Raw genomic sequence first — 21,227 nt, forward strand, 5'->3', positions numbered from 1 at the left:
CCTTTCAGGTAGTTGTAGAGAGCAATGAGGTCTCCCCTGAGCCTCCTCTTCTCCAGACTAAACAACCCCAGTTCCCTCAGCCGTTCCTCACAGGACTTGTGTTCCAGGACTTCATAGGACCAGCTTCATAGCCCTGCTCTGGACACGCTCCAGGGCCTCAATGTCCTTCCCACCGTCCAAGTTGCACCCTGCAGACACGGACGGGTACCATCTCAGGTGGCAGCTGCAGATCCCTGGTGAGGTCAGGATTGAGCTGGTAACAGGCTGCATTTACCTTGCCATTTGGTCCCCAAAATTTCTAAGAGTTGTTTTTCACTCTCTCACAACTCTGCCACTGTGATTTTAAGGAAGAATATAAAATGCTGCTTATAAGGAAAAAAGGTCAGTAGTTAGCAATATGGACTGGCTTGGGAGGCTGCACTGGGGCTGAAGGGCACACTAGGCCTTCTTTGTTTGGGGAGAACAGAATAAGTAATTAAATTTATTTATGGGCCATGACAGCTGAAAGAATAAAAGCCAAAAACCAGTAGAGCAAACTTGAGCAAAAGCTAACTCATAAATAATAAGAGGAGTTTCTCTCCGGAAAACGTGGAGGAGATGAGGGAATAAGTTATGTGACCTGGAGAAAGAGCTTGAACTCAGAAACTATGAGCAAGGAGTTTGGCACTTGTTATTAGCTTATCACAATCTCTAGCAATAAACAGGTTCATATCAAATATATCCAATTCCCTTCTCTGTCTTTCTCCCAAATATTGGCTGAGCCAAAGGGGCAAGAATAAAGCCTGTAATTGTAGATGCAGCTGTATTGGAATGAAAGTGTACTTTGCCATTATAGCATAGATTGATACATTAATTCTCCCCAAAAGAATAGCTTTAGAAATTAAAGTCATTTTTATGACACTGCAGATATTTTGTAATATAGATTTTTGGCATTTTGACTCTGCTGAATATGTGCACCCAAGAACGAGATATCCGTGCTTCCAAATTATGAGAATCTTCATGTTAGCCACAGAGGAAAGGTGTCATTTTTATGAGCAGGCAGCATCTGCTGGATTATGACTTTACAGGTCAGCCCTCAGTATAACAGGCAAAGGAAATTGGGGAGGGGGAAGTAAAACGTGACGTTCCATGGGGAAATTCAGTCTTGAAAATTGTTCTCAATGTTCTTGAATTAAAAAACAGTGCTTATTCCAGGATATCTCCTGATTGCGTACAGATTTTGGTTTTGTTGCTCTTTCTCCTTGGCTTCTCCTTAGCCCTCTTGTTCTCATCCAGCTGCAGTGTTTTTCTTGTCTCTCAGATGTTGAACTCCAAGAGCAGGGTTGGAGGCTTCTTGGGCTCTCTGACTCACTTGATGCTTCATGGCTCTGTGATGCTGCCAGCCCTGTGTGATCCAACGTCAGGGCTCTCTGGGTTTACCTTTCCCACCAGGCTAGCCCCACCTTTCTTCTGCCCAAAGCCACCCCTCAGCAGGGATTATCTTTTAATGAACGTTTTGCCCAGCAACTTCTACAGTAGAGGCCCAGCTTGCTTGGACTCCAACTATTGTCATGGTGGCAATATCTAAAAATAAGAGGTAATGAATTTGCTAAACAGGTAACAAAAATGAACACAGTCCTGTCCTCAGATAACAGTAATCTTTGGATCGTACCAGAGAGCATAATGAATACCTAAAAAAAAAAAAAAAAAAAAAAAAAAAAAAGTATATTCTCCAATGTCATACGGTACATTTTACAATTTACAGCCTATATTTCATGATTATCAGTTTATTGTGTTGACAGGGCTGCCAGAAGCCAATCCTACTCAGTATAATCAAGTCTTCCCTTTTCCAATTAAAATGTTTTAAGTACTAAGGAATTTTAATACATTTTAGATGATGCCTTCTACCTGCATCTGAATATTGTCTGAGTTGCTTAGCTGCAAATCATAAGTGACACTGTTTTGGGTCATGGTAAATGGAGGAGTGAGACACGGAAAAGTAAACAGGTCCTTGGTTACATTTGAAAAGAGGGGATAATTTAAATGAGTGTCAGTCTGGAAACTATAACTTGACAGGAGACAGAAGCCTTCAGGGAGAGGAGAACCTATCCTATCAGGGAGTCTGTGCTGGGAGCCAAGCATAAAGCTCATTTCAGAGGGATATTTGAAGTTGATGGCATTGCGGCTGGGCGGGGATAGATGAAACCTTTTTTTTTAAGGTGATCTGTGTACCTCTGTGTTCACAGCCATTTCCCAGGACAACATAACTTGTGGTGCCCATCTCCTGCTTCCCCCAATAACTCACCTCCTGGGGTTCTCCAGCGTGGGGTATTTTGGCTGTACAATCCACTTTCTGGAAATACTGAAAGATGTGAAATGAGAATAACCCAACATCTCATTCCCAAGAAGTGCCTAAGCTCATATGTGTAAATATAAATATATGTATGTGTATGTATATTATGTATAATATATGTATATTATATAACATAGAATGGCATATAATAATAATATCACTTTATATATACACACAGTATCTTCCTTTCCACAGGAAGGTTCGTGATTTTAGATCTTATTTACAGGCAAGCTGCTCAGCAGTATGGGATGGAATAAGCGTTTTCTGGCCAGAATAAATAATTTCTCAGAATACGTAATTGCGATAGCCCCCTCCCAGCAAACATATGTGTTTGAGCAAAAGGGTCGCTTCGTGCATGTGATACCCCTTCCTGCCCCCCGGGGGGGTCTTGCAGTTGAGTTCATTGCTGCACTTCACGTGCAGACAGGCACTCTGCAGAGGCAGCTTGGCTTTCTTTTGGGGTATATTCGATATATTGCTAAAGACAACCAGAAAGGAAAAAAAAAATGTATTAAAATAAGAATGGAGCTTCGAACATTCCAGCGCTTTATTTTTTACTATTCTTATTTATTTTTAAGCCTGTTTCACCTTAAAGAATCTCAAAACTGGCCGGGAGGGAAAGATGCGTGCGTGTTTGCCGTGGGAAGCGGTAGCCTCTAGGGCCCAGAGGATATGCGGGAGGCATTTTCTCTTGCTGGTGCGGCTGAGAACGAGCGGCGAGCGAGAGACCTGGAAATGAAAGTAAAGAGCTCAGGAGGCACATGGAGGGAGCTGCAGGGGCAGCCGATCCAGAAGCAGAATGCTCCCTTCTATAATTAAATAGCACTTACTATTATTATTACTTATAGTAATAATACATTAATAATACCTCTAGTAATATAATACCATTTATCAAGGAAAGTTATACATAGTGTGGGGGGGAGAACCCAAGAAGAGGTGAGTCCTTTATTATTATTATTTTGGGGGGCTATTTTTTCCTTAATCCTAATGTATATATGTGTGTGTTTATGTATGTAGAAAGGGGTGGACTGGAGAAACAAGAAAATCTCGATGTTGCTTCATTAAAAAGTAAAGGTTTCGAATACGAACTGCATAGATGAAGCGTTGTGTAATTGCATTTTTTTTTTTTTTAAAGTGGAGAAAAATAATATTGGCGAGATTTTGAAGCTAACCCCCCCTTCTGCCAAAAATGTGGGGCTTGCAAAAAAATAATTGTCAGAGATCCTAATCCCACCCCCTGGAAAAAATGTGGTAGTAGTCTAAAATTGAATAGCTAGGGAAAAAGCCCCTGGGTTTATATTAAAAACTTAGGATTAGTTGTGTTTGTGGTTTGTAGCTTTGAGAGCTGTGTTCGGGTCTGTATTTTGGCTGCAGCTTCCCCTTCTTGTTTGGTATAAACCCCGTGAAGGAGCAGAGGAGCCCAGCTGGAATAGCTTTTCAGATGTACCTTCCTTAGGGGCTTGTAAAGTTTATCAAATAAGAAGGTTGTGTTTTTGTATTTTTGTATTTTTATTTAATAATAATAATAATAATAATAATAAAAAGATGCTTTAGACAGTTTCCGGGTAACGGGAGGTTATCTTTTTTTTTCTTTTTATTTTTTCTTTTTTTTTCATAGAGTCGCCTCTCAGACTCCCGGAGATCTGTGATTTTTATTTAAGCGGATGGGGGGTGGGGAAGGATGAAGAGTATGTTTGGGTTTGTTTTCTGTTTTCCTGGAAACCTAGCTATCTTCTGCCGGGGTAGACCCCTCGCGGCAGGACCTGGGGGGACATAATGCCGTGGTGCCGGGGCCTGGCAGAGCCGAGCGGGGTGCGGGAGGCACCGCCGGCCCCTCTCCGCCCTGGCCGGCCAAGGTGGCGCTTCCGCCCGCGGTGGCCGCTAGGCGAGGCCGGGGATCGGCGGCCTAGTGCTGGCGATGGGGGCGGGGGGGACTGCCGCTTCGCCCGTGTGCGAGCCAGCTCCCGCACTGAAATTTTAAAATGAGGCAGGGGAGGGCGAGCTGGGTGGGCAGGAGACCCGGAGCAAGTGGCCAAGGGATGGCAATGTCACCCCGCTGTCCCAGCTGCACTGCTGGGCCCACTGGGCTGGGGGCAGGAGGAAGGTGACCTGCAGTAAATGGGGTGTTAGTGTGGGGCGTGAGGCTGGAGGAAGATGAAAAGGGGGTGAGGAGGGCTGGGGTGATCTCTTTAGGCTTTGCCTGCCCTCCTGGGGATATGTTGGATGGCTGCTGTTACTTGCTTTTGGAGCTAGGGTGTCATTGCTAACTTGCCCCACATTCACTGGGACCAGAGGGTGAGGGGATGGGGTTGTTAGACCTGGTGGGTCTGGGGACTCCAAAAGTTGCTGGCTGTAAGAAGTGTTCAAACCCAGGGAGTGGCCCCTGGGAATGGGCAGGAGACCTTGTTTGTGGTGGGCTGCACGACTTGACCTGTTTTACTGCACCACTGAGGTGGCCAGACTGCAGCCAAAGATTCCCTCTTTGCAGGTTAGCAAATTGTGGAGCCTTTTGCAGGGAGGAGAGTGCACAGAGCCTGGGGCTGAGCTCCTGTCTCAGCTTTACAACCTGTCAGTTGCATCTCAGTGTGCTTGTTTCTGGCTGAAATGTTACGGTCGAAGCCTGGAAGTCAGACAAGTGTGAACTCATTGCCATCCCAGAAATGTATTATGAAAACTTTGCCCACGTTCAGCTCTGGCAGGGTCCTTGATAAGGTAAATTAAAGTATTCCTGTTCATCTTGTGTTGTCTGGTAGAGTGAATCTACCCAGTTTGTGATTGAGTCACCCTGTTTACTGGCTCATGCTTCCATTTGAAGGCAAGAAAACCGTTTTGCCGATCTGCAATATTTTATTTCTGTCTGGCAAATAGTTTGTAACTCATTGACAAAACATGAATAAAGTCCTCTCTAGATGCTGGACCAGAGAGGATAAACATCTCTGGACTGAAACGATAAGAGCTTTGTGGTGGGGATATAAATACCCTGGATTCGAATCCTGCTAGCGATTTGAGCAGACAAGTCTGGACGGACAGATTTAGGGGGAAACAAAGACATTTAGGCACACTGCTTGATGAAATGTTTTCCACCGTGTTTCTAAAAATATTTACAAGACCGAGAAAAAAAAGCTAAGCAAGCTCTGTGCTTAAAATTAGTTATGCATCAACCACAGTGTGGTTGCAGCAGAACCGAAGCGTTGCACGTGTCGGTGGCTGACTGTGCGTTGGGTTTGCGGGTGTAACGTGTGTGCAGCTTGGTCCAAGGGTAGAATGAAACACGGTGAAGAGGCTGGAGTGACAAGGGGAGACGGAAGTGGCCGAGGTTGCCTGGAAAGCGGCAGGGGGGTTGTGAAGAGCAAAAGGGACTTGAGGAATCTGAATGGTATTTTCCAGGAGCAATAGGGCAGTCATAACAGAGGAGAACACATGGAGGAAGGTGCTGGTGTGAAGCCGGATTGAGTGGGAACGGGGGTTGTTTCCAAGAGGTATAAAATAGGTCGTTAGGGCAGCAACATGGGGTGTGCATTTTGAGGGTGTTGCCACGAGAAGATGAGTCTTATGTGTAAAGTCGTGACAGAAGTGTGAAGGTGTGGTGGAGTGCTAGCAGAGGAGGCTGGTCACCCACTTGGAAGGAGAGAGGAATGTGGGGCAGCCCCAGGGTGCAGCAGTGTGGAGGGGAGGTCAGGCCTGCGGTTTGTGTCTAAAGGAGGCAGCGGAGGGTCTTGTGTTGGGGAGCACTCGCTGTGGAAGGTGAGGCTAGGGCTGCAGAGAGGAAACAGTGTGTCTAGAGGTTTTTGTTTTGTTTTGTTTTTTTACGATGGTTTTGTAGCAAGGATCAAAACTGTAGCTGGTTATTGTGGGATTTAAAGATGGTGAAGCCATCTAAATGAAGCAAGGATGGAGATGGGCATGTTGGATGTGGTGGCAGTGGTGGTGAGGAGAGAGAAAACAGAAGGGCAGCTGCAGGATGCAAGAGGAGTTGGTTAACTGTAGGAAGGAGATGTTTTGGAGCCCTTCCCTGTAGTCCTTTGGCTCCACTCCAGCTTTTGGTCAGTAATATTTGAATGCCATTCCCTGCGGGCAAGCAGCAGTAAATAGTTTGGGTTATAACATATGCCCACATCCTGTTGTGGAGGGTGTTTAGCAGTGGGATCAGGGTAGCCATGAGAACAGGTACGGATCTTCTCTTCCTCACTCCTTGCAGTAGTATTTTAAGAAAAGAGCTGAGCTCAGTAGCAGTGGTTGAAGCAGGCTGTGCATATCAGAAGCTTTTCAAGGTGATGCATCCGTTGTGTGGATAAACACAATCGTGAAGGTGTGCCACAGCATTTTTGGAGTGCAGCCATTGACTTTGTGAGGAACAGCCATGCTCAACGGCTCTCCCCGCAGTCGCCAATAATCTCCCTTTCCATCAGACCCGTGGGCCACCACTTCGCTTCTGTTCCTTTTGTTCCCTCCAGTCTGGCTCATGTCAGGGACCAGCAAGAGCAAGGTTGCTCCTCCAGGGAGGACAGGCTAGGAGCACGAAGTGATGACAGCCACCAGCAGTGACCTCGCTAACCCGGGTACAGTCCCACTGTATCCAAACAGAGCAGGCAGAGCATGCGCGTGGCTGGGTGAGGCCGACTGGGGTATTTAAAGCTAAGAGCACAGGCAGCTTGAAATCCTCCCTTCCTTCCTGTGCTTTCCCTCATGAGCCCTTGTAAGGGTCCCTTGTCTCTTTTACTCTTCCCCTTCCTGCTCCAAATTTCTCTCTTGTCATTTCCCGTGGTGGCTTTTTCCCCATCTGTGTCTCTGATGTCCCTCACAGTTCTCTCCTGTGCTGCTTAGGGGTTGCTCTGCCCTCTTCCTTGGCCTTCGCTGCTGTTTGTGTGCAAATAGCTCCTGCTTCTCTTCATCTCGTCTTTTCTCTCTTACTTCTGTCTTTTCGGAGTTTCATGTGAGAAGAAATGTCAGATGAAGTAACTGTGTCTTTTTCTGCCCCCCAAGCCTGTCTGCTTGCAGCTCCAGTAATAATATTAACCTCACACTCTCCTTGTTATTCTTCCTGATTGCTCATTATCTAGGTTATTTATAAATCATTGCAGGCCTTCTGTTGGTGTTGTGCTGAAGTCTACCTGCTCTTCTCCATCGCTTCTGTTAAAAATCTTTACAAAGACGCTGATTATCACTCACCTTGTCTGCTGGCATTCTGGCTTTCCTCTTCTTGCTGTGCTGCTCATCCTGTTCCACATGCAGCTGCTTAAAATCTCCTACCTGCTGTTTGGACCAGATTGCTTTCAAATTTAATGTCTGATGACTTGCAAAGTGCACTGTATCTCTTTCAAGCCCTTGCTTACTGCTGCTACCTTTTCTTCCCTTTTCTTTCTTTATCTCACCCCTATCATTTTTTTTTCCCAGCTGTCCTTCTTGGTGAAGGGCAGGTATCAGTTCTACATTTTGCATAGTGCAGAGCACAATCAATAAGGGCTTGCTTAGTTGTCAGGATTGATTTTCACGTACCTTAAAGGTTCCTTCAAGCTGTTCTGGACTGGATGCACCATAGGTACCGTAAGATACCTTAGAATGGTAGGGATGGCCTTAATATAAAAGGAAGCCAGGTGACAATGCTCTTCAAGCTGTTGCAGCGTTGAGAAATGACTTTTCTTTTTCTCCTGATCTCTTCAGAGGCAATCCCAGGCTGTGAGAGCATGTTGTCTTCAGCTCCATCTCATCTCAGTGTTTCTGTGCTTGCTGGCTTTGTCCCTCAAATGCTGAACATCATTTGTAATCACAGCTGGTTGATGTCAAGGCAGGGAAATTTGTGGCCATCAGCAACTCTTTTTTTTGGCCACAGAATGTGCCATCTCTTCTCCCCTTTTTTACTGTCTTTTGTGGCGGACCTTGGAGTGAGGTCAGGCAGGAGCTATTCCCATATTTGCCCCCAAACTGCAGGGGATGAAACTTATGTGTCTAATGATGTGCTTCAAACCCATGTGAACTGAGAAAAGGGACATCACTCCAAAATGGTTCCAACATACTCCTTGCTTGTCTGCGCTCTGACCTGGAGCATGCGGGGCGAGGGAAGCCCTGTCCTCCCTCCCAAGGAACATTCCCAAGTTTCTGCTGCTATTGCCAGCTGATTTTCAGCACGAAATTTCTATTGCTGAGATCTGTTCTTGTCCTTTTGTGTGTACCACAGCAAGCATTTCCATCACCTTCCTAGCATCCCTTTTTGCTGTGTTTCCAGATGTTTTTAAGTCTGGTCTAGCAGTAAAAATTGTTTATCGTGGGAGGGTCCTTGCACAAATTCCTGATACCACTGCCAGTGCAGGGAAAAAGCTGGTTGTTTTTTTCCTCCTTTCCTAGAAGGCAGTCATGATTACAGTTGGTTCCCATTGCTTTATTTACCGGGAGTCTTAAGTTTAGAGCTCAAATTGAAGCGATTCCTCTTTGCCTGTGTGTGCTGGCAATGGCATGTGAGAAAAAGCAGATACAGGGAAGTGAGCTGCTGGCTGTCCTTTGTCTGCTGTGTGGATAAATCATGGACTTCGGTGTTCTGGGCATTTGGTCTGGAACATTTTGTTAGTAGTGAATTCAGGCACACACAAAATACCGTGCTGCTTAATTGCCAGTGAGACCTGTAATGACTCATTCTGTGTTGTGTTTTTTTTCCTCTGCAGCAACTATAATGGAGAGACAGAAGAGAAAACAAGAAATAGAGAAAGGACTTCAGTTCATTCAGTAAGTGGACAACTTCATTGTTTCCTGTGGCTTTGGAGTTGGCTATCGTTAGATCGAGGGCTGTAGGAACTGAGTTCTTCCTGTTCACCTTTTGTAGGGAGGAACACAGCGTTCCCATTTTGTAGGTAGGGAAAGCAGGGTCAATGAATTGCCAGGTGCCCCGCATGCTGCCGGTAGCAGGAAGAGATGGCCTGGGTCTTTTACAGTTGCCAGTGTGGTTGTTGCCTCATGTCACTCTTCTCTGAAAATCTGTGGCCTTCTGGAGCTTGGGGTGATTGCTTGCATGGTAACTATGAGACCAAGTACTTCCTTATGAAGTACAGGACTGCTTTCCCTACAGTGGCTGAGTTAGCGAAAGTGCTAAGGTCCAAGTTGCATAGTGAGTAGGGAAGCAGCAAGATAGTAATCAGGTTTTTGTTTCGTTTTGTTTTCTTAAGGTCTGCTTTGAGTCCCGCAGTTATGGCTGAAATCTATTTATCCACAGTAAGAAAAAAAAGCCAAGTTTCCCGTGTTACATACTTACGTCCTCTGGCAAGACAATCATACGTGTACCCCAGTCTGAGACTAAACCTGGCTGATAACGCAGTCTCAGGCAGATATGAGGTTTATTCTGATACAATTTATAAAAATGCGTATGGTTCCCAGAAGCAAAGTCATTTAGAAATACAGGATGTTGACTGTGCCTCTGGAATGTATCTTGAACTTTGAACTGGGGCAAGTGTCATTTATTGGCTTATTTTGATTTGAAAGAGGAGTAGTCCAATTTCATATGCAGCATGAATGTTTCTTGGAATGCCATAGCATTTCCTTGTGGTACTGATGAAATCTATCAAAGTTTATTCTCTGACCGGTAAGATCATGTATACAGTGCTGTATTTCAAAGGTCAGGAGGGCCGTGAAAGTTGCTAAACATTTCTCTAGAGCTTAATGTTATCTATTTGAAGAGAAGAAAATATGCGTGGATCAAACCTGGATGACCTAGGTGGTCTGACTTGAGGAATGGGACCTTTTGCCTAGGTCTCAGTGCTGTTGTGGGGTGGGTGTTGTCTACACAAGCACTGTCAGTTTTGTGGCACAGCCTGGCAGCCGTGGCCAAGATAGCCAGAAGTCAATGACCTGCTGCACTTGGACTGTTTTCTCCTTTCCTTCTGTTTGTGGTATAGGCCTAAAGGCATGTGGCTGAGGTAACACAGAGCAAAGTGATTGCATTTATCACTGTATGTCTTTTCTTTAATCACACAGAGGATTTGAGGAGTTCTTGGACCAGTCTGTTGCCTCTCTTAAAATATTCTGATATTCTCCATGACAATCTTTCATGGGACTTTCTCAAATATTTTTTACAGGTGGCTGTCTGAAGGCAACATTACCAAAGATCATATATGCTGACAATAAGATTCCACTAGTCTCAAATCCTTCTGAGACCTGACCCTCTCTTGGTGCCACAGTGGCCATCACTGAACATAATGCTCCCTAGTTGTGTTCTCTTCACCCCAGCTGCCTTTAAAGTGATAAAATGTTTGGTAACTCACTGAGGTCATCAAAACAGGACTGGAAGGATAGTGTCTTCATCAAACAAAAGTGTTTGCATGGATGCCTGTGTCAAACTTTTTTCCTGTTTTTTTTTTTTCAGGTCCACATTACCCTTAAGCCAAGAAGATTATGAGGTAATTAAAAGCATGTTTTGTGATGTTAGGAACCCTTTGGTTAATAAGATTTGTTCTATTGCACAGCCATTAGTTTACATACCAGGAGTGGAGAGCATGGGGTGGTTTGTATAAAACTTAAAGCTTTAAGGATTCTGACAAGGACAACATTCAGGGAAAGAAGAAGGTACTTGAGTGTTCAAGAAGGAAGGACATTTGACTGAATTATTCTCATCTACCAAAAGACTGTTGTTTTTTAGAGGAGAGTAGGGAGGCAGGAGAATCTTAGTGGGGAGGAAGGTTGCTAAAATACGTGGAAGGAAATGGGAAACTGGGAAACTGCTCCTGTCTCTGGATCTCCATTTCAGTCTGTTTGTTCTCTCCCTACTACCCAGGCCTTTTTGCAGAAGCTGGTGAGAAATCTGTTTGCAGAGGGCAATGATTTGTTTCGAGAGAAGGATTTCAAGCTTTCACTGGTACAGTATGTGGAAGGGCTGAATGTGGCGGATTACGCAGCCTCCGACGAGGTGACCATCCCAAAGGAACTCCTGTGCAAGCTGCATGTCAACCGAGCTGCCTGCTACTTTGCCATGGTGAGCGCCTTCCCAGGTCATCCCCAAGAGCCAGCGTGGACAGCTGGATTGCTTTGGGTTCCGTGCGATTGGAAAAGGTGTCAGAAGGGGATTCAACCCCAGCACTGGAGGAGATGGTGACACATTGAGAACTTTGATACCTCCTCACTGTACACTGCGTCTTGCAAGACCAGAAGGATGTGAAGGAGAGGGGGCCTGTTTTTGTTTGTCAGGCCTAAGGAACTGAGAAAGCAGTTCAGGTCTGTGTTGGTGAGGAGTTTTGGAGTTCTTTACAGTCTGGAGATCAGATTGTAAAGAATCAGTGCCTTCCAGTACTGACTCTTCGAGTGTTGTTCTGGAAGTTTGCCTCCTCAAATCTATGAGGCACTGGAAGACAGTGAGAGAGAAGGTTTTGGGTCGTGGCAGAGCTTTCAGTACACATATGGAAAATGATTCTGAAATGCTCAGGCTCTAAAAGGCTGTGTTCTTCCATTTTCCTCAGGAATGCAACAGCTTTCCTTTATGGCACAACCCCAAAGCAGGTCCATTCTGTTCATAATGAGATTGAGAGCCATGAAAAAAAAGTAGCAGGCAGTCACATAATTAAAGACTGTCAAATGTAACATGCCCAAGGTAGAGGGGGAAGTAAGATAAGGTTGCTCAAGCAGCCTAAATTCTAGCATTCACAAACTTTGAAGTGTTTTTTGTTTTGAAGACTTAACTAAATGTTCTATTACTGAAGTTTTTCTGTTTGCATGTGATGTAATGTATGTAATTCCAACTGCCTTTTACATACTTTTATATTTCTGCTGAGAGATACAGCACTTGGATTCAGACAGAGAGGGATTAGTCTACTGTGCCACATCTGACTCAAGGTGGTTTCTTCCATGCAGGGGTTGTATGAGAAGGCACTAGAAGACAGCGAGAAGGCTTTAGGTCTCGACAAGGAGAACATCCGAGCACTCTTCCGGAAAGCCCGCTCTTTAAATGAACTTGGAAGACACAAAGAGGCATATGAGTGTAATAGCCGGTGTTTGCTGTCCCTCCCCCATGTAAGTTTTTGTCTCACACCTCATCTCGATTTCTGTGGCTCACCACCTTGCTTTTCCATCACTTAGCGTTTAGTGTGACACCTGACGATAGAGGACGGGGAAAGTTGTCTATTCCTGGTGACGTGCTTATGCCCAGGAAGCTTCTCTCTCTCTCTCTCTCTCTCTCTTGTTGGAGAGGATGTTTGAACTCTTACATTTCTTCAGTCCAAGTCACCATCTACACAATGCCAGCCAGAGACGCTGGTTAGTTGCAGCAGGTTTGCTGGCCTATTTGTGAGGAGCAAAAACTTGCCCTAGCAGAATAGGATCTAAGGCCATGAGACTGTTTTAGTTAGCTGGTTTTATATGCCTGATGAGAATACTAGGAGCGTAACACAAATAGGAACTGGAGCCCTGTAAGAAAAACATGTATTCTTTTCCCGTTTTGGATAAAAATGTCTGATGTTTTAGTTAATAATTGCTAAGGCAAGCTGATAAAGGTTCTTTATTATTTCTTGAGGGACATGTGAAAGAGTCCTAGGTGATTATTGGTATGTTCACAGGTGTATGAATGTTTTTTTCCTTCAGCGGGGACTATCTCCATATATTAGGCCCTAGGTATTTTCCTAATAATGCTTTTATTGAGCCTTCTTATAGGCCAGATAATTAAACAGATAAATAGACTGTGATTAGATACTACTGGGCACTGGTTGTCTTTGCTAAATTTGATTCTGATCCATCAGAGTAATGATGTTACAAGAAAAATGCAACTGCTTCAGCAGAAGGTAATTTTTCCTTCTTTATTAGAATTACAGAAGCGATCTTTGAAAGCAAAGCCACGTTAGCAGTTAGTTGCTCCTTTTATATGCATGGTTTCCTTGACTTGGCAGAACAAGGTGACCAAAACCACTGAAGGTATTATGTTAGTTCTTAAATCCTTTTATAAACAAAGGCATCTCATACATCTGTTCATGTAAAGCTGCATGTGGCTATATCTCACAATGCAGTTGAGCCACTTTAGTGTATGGTTAAAACATAACGGTCATGGTGGTCTACAAACATTTTATCAAACTTTTCTGGGTCAGGATAACTCAACCTTACAAGTTCTGTATCAAGACATCTGCATTCATGGCTCTAAACAGTTCAGTCTTGAAAATTAAAGTATCCCATTGCCTTATTGCCTGTATAACAGAAATCACACGCCTCCTCTGCATCAAAGGCAAGTCATGCTATCCATCATCTCAGTTCTCTTCCCATTACACCAGTTGCTAGGCCTCTGGAGCAACCAGGTGCTTCCAGCTTGCGTTGCCGTAACAGTTGAGAACTTTGTTGTGGTCAAAGCAGGGGAAGTATTAAAACTTGCAGTGATGAAGGCACTGCCCCACAGTTGACTCATTGTCTAGGAGAGTTAATCAGGTGCAGATACTCAGCGCTGATAGTTTGCAGATACTCAAATCAGCGCTGATAGTTTGCAGAGGTTCCCGGCACGGTGAGGCTGATACTTCTCTGTGGTCTGCTTTTTGCATGGCACAAAGGGAGGCAGCAGCATATTTTTATTTAAGTTTTATTTTTTTAGGATGTTGGAGGAGAGCATTTTGCATGCACTTGCTGAGCATCCTCTTGTTTAGGAGGGAGGTAGGAAGCGCCTGATGGTGGTATTTGGCTGAGGAGGCTAAAGAAAGATCTAGAAGATGACAAAGAGAAAGTAAGCCCTCAGGCCTTCATGACAAAAAGGACCACAATTAACTACATGCTGTTGGGAGGTGGAGGTAGTCCAGAGAAAAATAAATTCTTGATCTTAGCCAAGCATCAGAGAGAACACGTCAGAGTGACGATGGAATGCGGAGTTGGATAGGGCGAACCTGGCAGGTGTCAGTGTCAGATCAATGAAAAGCGATCATGCTAGGGGTCTTCCTGGTGAATTTTCCACAAGGAGCAGGAAAACGACAGACTTCAGAAAACACCTGAGAGAGCGTTTGGAACGGCAGAAGAACCAGAGGCAAACAGAGAACTGAAAACATGATTGGGGTCCAGTATTAATAAAGACAGAGTGATGGTGGTGTCAGAAAGATCTGAGAGTTGGAAGAAAGTGAGGAGGGAGAAGCAGCCATAAGATTTGACCAAGAGTAGGTTTCTGGAGTGTATGGGGACAGTTTCAGGAGAGGAAGGTACATCCTGAAGAGGTGTAAGATGGAGAGAGAAGGGGACATGGGCAAACTAGATTTTTTCTTCACTGAGTTCAGAGAAGACAGTGAGCTGACCAACGTTGAGGGTATGGGGAGCAAGTAGAGTCAAAATTTGGCACTCCAAATTGAGGGGAAGAGTTACTGATACTGTGGGATAGAAGACCAGGAGGCTAGTGAGGGGCTGAAAGAGAAAGGATGAACCTTCAGAGAGAAGGAAGCTGGAAAAAAAAAAAAAAAAAAAAAAAAGAATTACATAGTAAGTAGAGAGGGAGGATGGTTAATGGCATGCAGGGCAGGAAGCAGAAGGATCTGCTTGGCTAAGCTGAGGCTGTTTAACCAGAGGTGGAGTTGGTGAAAGGGCCTGGTAGCTACTAAGTTGGAAACTGAGACTTGATTTCAGCTGTACAAACAAACCAGGCTAGTAAATACTGTCTGCATATCAAAACTGTTTGTTAGCTCTGTGGCTGGCAGAAAGGGAAGGCACGCAGCCTGTGCATGTAGGAAGGCATGCAGGCTCCTTCTTGCCAGCCATGGGGACCTTGTGGAAGCCCCCAGCCACCTGTTGCAGCCCCCTCAGCCATATTGTCAATGGCAGTCACGAACCCTGCCTTCAGAGAGCTGGTGCTTTCCTGCAAGCAGGTAATTGCTTCTCATTTTCTACAGCATCAAAAGAGCGTGGGGTGAGGTCCTGGTGCAACCTCAGTGTCTCAAGCAGGAACAAGAACACTCTGGTCCGCATGGGCTCTCCTAGGGCTGCTCTGGCAATTGTCCGCCTGCTGCTGTCCACAAGTGAGGCTTCTTGGCGCAGCCCAGTGTGGAGAGCTGCGTTCCTGTTTGTTTTGTTTTGTGGGCCACAAGACACTGAACTGAACGTGTCGTTGCAATGCTTTTGTCCCCAGGATGAGAGTGTCACGCAGCTGGGACAGGAGCTTGCCCAGAAGCTGGGACTGAGGGTTCGGAAAGCGTACAAAAGGCCTCAGGTATGACTTTTTTTTTTCTTTTCCTAGAGAACATCCTTTGACTCTTTCAGGTTTACTTCTGCAGAAGACACACGTATACTGCCATGCAGTTCCTCCAGCGGGCTGCTGGCTACCCTGCTTGCCTGACCCTCTGACTCACCTTTACCTTAATCCATTTCTAACCCCATTGCTGCCCTGGGTCTACTGCTGGGACATTTCCCGTGTCTCCAGCTAATCCGGGCTGGTGATGCGGGAGAAGCCTCTGATGTATTTGGGAGCCTGTACCTCCATCTGGCCTGATCTCAAAGGAGATTTTGCCTTACAATCCTTTCCTTCTTAGGGGAACGTGTCAGGTATGCAACTGGGCAGATGCTAAGAAAGAAGGCAGCCAAATCAAGCCGTGTGTCCAGTTAATTGACCCCAGTGGCTGTATCTGTAACCTGGCTCGAAAAGAAAGTGCTGCAGTAACTGGCGTGCTCTGTGGGTATGGAAATGTATACTCCGGGATGGAGCTAGAGGGCGTTAAGCCATTGCAGGCCCTCTTGGATAAACCTGCCTTGCTCATGTAAAATCCCGGGGTGCGTTTTCAGGAGTAAGCAGCATCAGCTAGTGTTCCCTGCATGTTCACTGAATGACTGACAGCTGCATCCTCAGCCCTGTGCAAAGTAGTGTATAGAGCACCTCCAGGGGAGCACCTTTGCAGTATTTGGTGATGTGATCCCTGGGCATCCGGTCTGTCTGCAGAGAGCTTTTTGGGAAAATGTTGCTCTGGCATTATATGCCTCTCCGCGACAAAGCTCACGTGTGATCAGCCCACCCCAAAACCCCTTGATGTTGTAGCAACTCTCAGCACTCTGAGGAAGGGAAGTTTTACTCTGAACTATTTTTTGTAGGTAAGTTAGAAAAACAAAGATCAGAAAATCCAGACTTATTACGTGAAAGCTGATGATTGGTATTTTGGTAATGCCTTGCTATCTCTTGTGTTGACTTCCAGCTCTCATTCCAGTGGTGTAAAGCCTTCCCAGAGCAGTACTGTTTTTATGAAAAGGCAAAAACTTGTGTTACTTAGGGACCATTTTCACTTTGTGATTGTGTATTAGGTGTTGCGTGTTGTGCACTAAGGTGTCCATGATAAATACATGGCACTGCCAGCGTTCAGAAAACTGTACCCTTGTACACAGAGGTATGCCTGTTGGGGTAGCTTTTATTTATTTGCCTGAAAGGAAAACTGTATTGTAACCCAGCTTGACCTCGTTTACAAGCATTCATGACTTGCCTTTGTTCTAAGACATCTCTCTTCCTTGCAGCAGGAATTGGAAACATTCTCTCTACTCAGTAATGGCACATCAATCAATTTGTCAAATCAGGTATAGTTTGCACCCTGTAGTTCTTACTGTTCGTGGATTGCAACTGGAATGCTTATGAGCTTTTTTTGCATGCACAATTACAGCTGTCTCCTAGGATTTAAATGTTCTAATTAGCACGTTCCCCCTTTAAGAAATACTGTCAAGGAAATTAATTTCTTTGAAAATATTTTTGGTGAAAACACTTTTGCTATCAACAGTCTGCTGAAGGTGATTGTTTTTTGTACTTACTGTGAATGTTTATTCTGTTGTGTATTTTAAAGATGTTTCAGTTTTCAAGTTTTTACACGGTTAGGACAACAGTAAGTAAAAAATCAAAAAATGCAACTGCTGAAGAAACATACGAAATTAAATCATGCAAGGTAGTTTCGTGGTCCAGAATTGAGCAAGGTACATACATGGGTTATGTATTCTTTCTGTTGTTCTTTGAACTGGAAGGTCCAGCTTGGGCAGGGCTCTGTACAAATAATAAAGCAAAACACCTGAAATTGCCAATTTCCGTGTGCCACCACTGGCTACCAAGGAGAAGAAGAAGAAGAAGAAAAAAAGCCTTGATGCTTGATGCTTTTACAGGCTGTTTGGTACTTCACACAACTCCTTAAAGCAAGCAAACCGTAAAGCCATGAAAATTGACATTTGGTGTGACAAGAGGGGTTACTAAAGAATCAGTTTACCTGCCACTGCTCAGTGACTTGCCTGCACATCTTTCTAGGGGGGCAAGTCAGCTGTCTTTTATAGTTGTATCTAGTTTTTGATTTGACAATCTTCCATTTTGCAAGAAATTATAATACTGCAAACAGTAGAAGTTGCAAAAATGATTGCAGTAGATGCAGTATCTCAAATGTAATGCTTTCCTAGTACCTCTATAAGTTTAAGCTGAAAGCACACACACTTGCCTCTGTTTATGTTTCTGTAAAATACGGGCTTTTTTTATTCCTTGCCTGAAGCTCCAAGTCAGCAGTTGTCTTGGCGGAAACCTTTTCCTGTTTTGAGTTTGCTGTAAAAGTTTGCGGTTATTAGATTGCAAAATATGTGAACTATGAGAAGGAATGTTGTGTAAGATCAGGCTAATCAGATCTCACACTGCACGGGGCTGACCGACGGGTCTGTCCTGAGACTTGGGACACAGTATTCTCATGCTCACATGAAAAAGCCAAGTCTGTGTACATGGCTTCGCTCACATGGTTGGGCATTATGCAGAGCTGGTGCCCTTTGCAGAAACAGTACTAGTGCACTGCTGAAGGTGAAAATGAACAGGCTCTTTGGATGAATGGCCTTGTAAAGTTCAGTGGGTTTACTGCTCTTGCACTGAAAGAGGCAATAAAAGAAAAGGGCCAAATATGTTTAGGAGTAGTAAAGGGTCTCATCTGTGAAGTGTGAATATCTTTTTAGAGATGAATTTGTGGTGATAATTTCTCTCCTCTTTCCTATGCCCTCTTTGCAGACCACTTCCAATGGTTTGGGATCGATTGATGACATTGACACAGGTAAAGACAATTCTCTTCTCTGATTTTTGTCTTGTCAGTAAGGTGTCTGACCAGGCTGGTGGGCCTGAGAGGTTCATCATCTTCATTTGTGGCTCTTCTGCATACTGTGATGACTAGGAGGAGGAAAAGATGGTGGGAAGCAGGAGCATATGAGATTCTTACCTTAACTGGTTTCTCCTCGCATCTTGAGATTTGGAGTAAGCTACTGAGGCACTGGCTGAGGGGAAAATGAGGCAGAGCAGGTTCTTACCTGCTAGTACCTCCTACAGAAAAGCTTTTTGTCCGGGCCCAGTGAGGGACATCTCCAGGAATTAAAAGGATCTGCTGAGGTACACAGCTTCCTCCAGTTGTTCTCTCTGAAAGTTGGGCTTGGCAAAGCTTCTGAAATTCTTCTGTAAGCTCCCAGACAAAACAGCCTAGATAAAGTGAAGTTAAGGTTGTAGGCAACTGTCTGTGCTCTGAGCACGTGTGGCCCTCCAGGGCGTTGGGATGGAGGAGTTGAAAACAAAAGGAGCTGGGAGGGCCCCAGGGAGAGCCTCGCTCTGTGTTAGGCACCTAGGAGGAGCAGAGTGAGGGCCACAGGGTTGATTTTCTCATGCTGGGAATCGAGTGACCTTAACTCTGCCCCTGTAGAAAGGCTAGGTGGGTGCTTTGCCCTCTCTCGTGTGCTGGAGCATTTAAGTAGTGCCTCTGAGCATGTCAGTCTCTGCTCCTTTGAAAGGTGCTAAGCGTGAAGGCTTGCCGCCACAGTTGGCTGTTGCTCTTTTTATAGAAAGACACTAATTTCATAGTCCATGATGATAATTTGGTGTCTGGTTTGGAAAACATGTTCGTTCTCCATTGAATGCCAGTCTGATAACTGAAGGCTGCATGCAATCATGAGACCCACTTCGACAAAACAAAGAGAGTTTTTCTTATTATCTCACTGTGCTAAGATGAACCGGGCTGTAACTGCAGCGTGAAGAATGCCTGCATCCAGGAGGCTCTTTGTCTAGTCAGGATTTGTTGTAAGAGCAGCATGCCAGCTTTGCTGCAGTTCAGGCAGAGAGAACATTTTCTGCTAGATCTTTTCAAAGCCCCTGAAATGATATGTTACCCATTGCCCCAAGACTGGCACGCTCTCAGGAGAGCTCTGGGTGCCAGCTACCTTGAGCATTTCAGCTTAAAAGCTTTTTTAGTAGGGTTGTTGTGGGGTTTTGGTGGGGGTGGTTTTTTGGTTTTGTTTTGTTTCGAGATGCCAACTCCTGAAGCCCCTTCCTTCATGCTTTGCTTGAAGTCATCTGATTAACTCGGCCCTGCCCCGCACAGATCATGGCTCAGATATGGCTCAGTATGGCCTTCGGCCAGCGAATGCACAGGGGGAACAACTGCGGTTTGGGACGCCGAGCGAGAAACAGGGCTTTTAAAGGCTGTATTCACCTCTCTGGGCACGGTGGCTGATGGTCAAGCTCAGTAGATGGGGGCATCCTGGGGAAAGCAGGAATGGGAAGGTAGAGGTAGGGAAGGGGATAGGATGGAGGGGATCCGGAGCGGGTGGCTGGAAGGAGGGCAGGGTTTGGGTGGTCGGGGAGGGGAGCAGGCATTTCTTCTGTTTGCAGGCAGTGGGATCTCTTGGTTCCTTTGTCTTCTCCTTGCCCTTCTCATGCACTGAGCTGTGGGGCTTCCTTTCTCTGCCTTCTGATCACGCATTCAGCTCTTCAGGGGTTTGGGCCTCTTAGGGCATTTGAGGACATTTCTCTGCTTCCCAGTCTGACTGGGAACGGGAGGCCTCACTCATTCCTCAGAGAAGGTTTGTGCTTCTGGATCCCTCGAGGCCGTATCATTGGGAACCCTTCTGCTCCCCCCTGCACGTGTCCCTGGCCCCTCCAGCATGTCCTAAACTTCTCGTTGGCCCTCGGAGGGATCTTGACAGTACTCCAGATTTAAACATCTGAAAAATGGGAAGGGACAAGCAGTCCCTTTGTACTGAGGGAAATCTGGCTGAGCTACCAGTGATGAGGCCAGCGCCGAGGGGAAGCTGAATGGCTGGCTCCTGAGCGTGGCTGGAGGGTCCGCGATGAAGGGAGGTGAGCTGAGAGAAGTCCTCGCAAAGGGGGCATGGGGTTAGGGCTGGGCCTGATCTGAGGGATGGCTTTAGAAGGATGTGTAAAGTTGTGAGGGGAACTGGTATCTGTTCCTTGCTGTTTCCCCCTGCTTTCCCTTGCCTTTTGCCTTGGCTTGGCCTCCAGCGCTTTGCACAGCGACCTCGGCTGTCGTCCTCCTGCTCACGACAAAAATCCAGGAGGAAAGGTTGCAGTGGGCAATGGCTGGAGATAAAGGGACCCGTGCGTGTGTGTCAGCTCTGCTGCTGTTTTGTTTGGGACTCGGGGGGTTGCAGGAATTGCTGGTTTGCTGAGCTGGCTCTGAGGAAGGCATCCACATGGTCCTCAGGCAGCGATGTGGCGTTACAGCCCCACGTAGAAAGGGATGACTGAGGTCTCGTGGAGGCTGAGTACACAGAGCTCATACAGACACGATGCAGTATCTCTCCTTAGATGAAGATCTGCATCTCAGAAGCTTGTCTAGTCTCTTTCCATTCTTATCAGTCCTTCCAATAAAAGCTGTTGTCTCTCCCTCCAAGCTTAGCCTTGCTCACAGCCTTAGACTGCCACAGATACAGTGCAGCCACTGCTGTATGGATGGAGAAGGTAGCACCTTTTTTTCTGATTTCTTTTCTTTTATTCCAGGACATCTTCACAGGGGCAGAATTAAGGTAGTTTGGGTGCTTGGTTTGAGAACTGCAAATGTAATGCTGCATTTTCTGAATTTCTAACATTTGAACTTTTTTTTTAACCTTTAATATTTTTTTTTTGAGAATAAAATGCTCTTCTGTGAGGAATATGTGCTTGTAACCTTAACTTCACTTAACAGAGGTTTATTTTGCATGATGGGAACAT

General features: G+C 45.4%; 1 protein-coding gene across 6 annotated transcripts in view; it reads left to right on the forward strand.

Moving 5' to 3' along the window:
* Positions 1 to 2,764: 2,764 nt before the first annotated feature.
* Positions 2,765 to 21,227, forward strand: part of ZC3H7B (zinc finger CCCH-type containing 7B) — a 43,816-nt gene continuing 25,353 nt past the window's right edge. For 3 of the 6 annotated variants that reach the window (XM_035335117.1, XM_035335104.1, XM_035335124.1), the window contains exons 1-7: positions 8,989 to 9,049; positions 10,680 to 10,713; positions 11,088 to 11,285; positions 12,158 to 12,316; positions 15,381 to 15,461; positions 16,748 to 16,807; positions 18,249 to 18,291. In XM_035335117.1, coding sequence (XP_035191008.1) covers positions 8,997 to 9,049; positions 10,680 to 10,713; positions 11,088 to 11,285; positions 12,158 to 12,316; positions 15,381 to 15,461; positions 16,748 to 16,807; positions 18,249 to 18,291 — 628 coding nt within the window. In that variant the 5' untranslated portion in view covers positions 8,989 to 8,996. Of the gene's footprint in view, positions 3,269 to 8,988; positions 9,050 to 10,679; positions 10,714 to 11,087; positions 11,286 to 12,157; positions 12,317 to 15,380; positions 15,462 to 16,747; positions 16,808 to 18,248; positions 18,292 to 21,227 lie in introns of those variants that run through there. The other 3 variants (XM_035335096.1, XM_035335134.1, XM_035335112.1) reach the window with 2 other exon arrangements.

This window comes from Oxyura jamaicensis, chromosome 1 (genome assembly GCF_011077185.1).
Source record: "Oxyura jamaicensis isolate SHBP4307 breed ruddy duck chromosome 1, BPBGC_Ojam_1.0, whole genome shotgun sequence".
Taxonomy (NCBI): Eukaryota; Metazoa; Chordata; class Aves; order Anseriformes; family Anatidae; genus Oxyura; species Oxyura jamaicensis.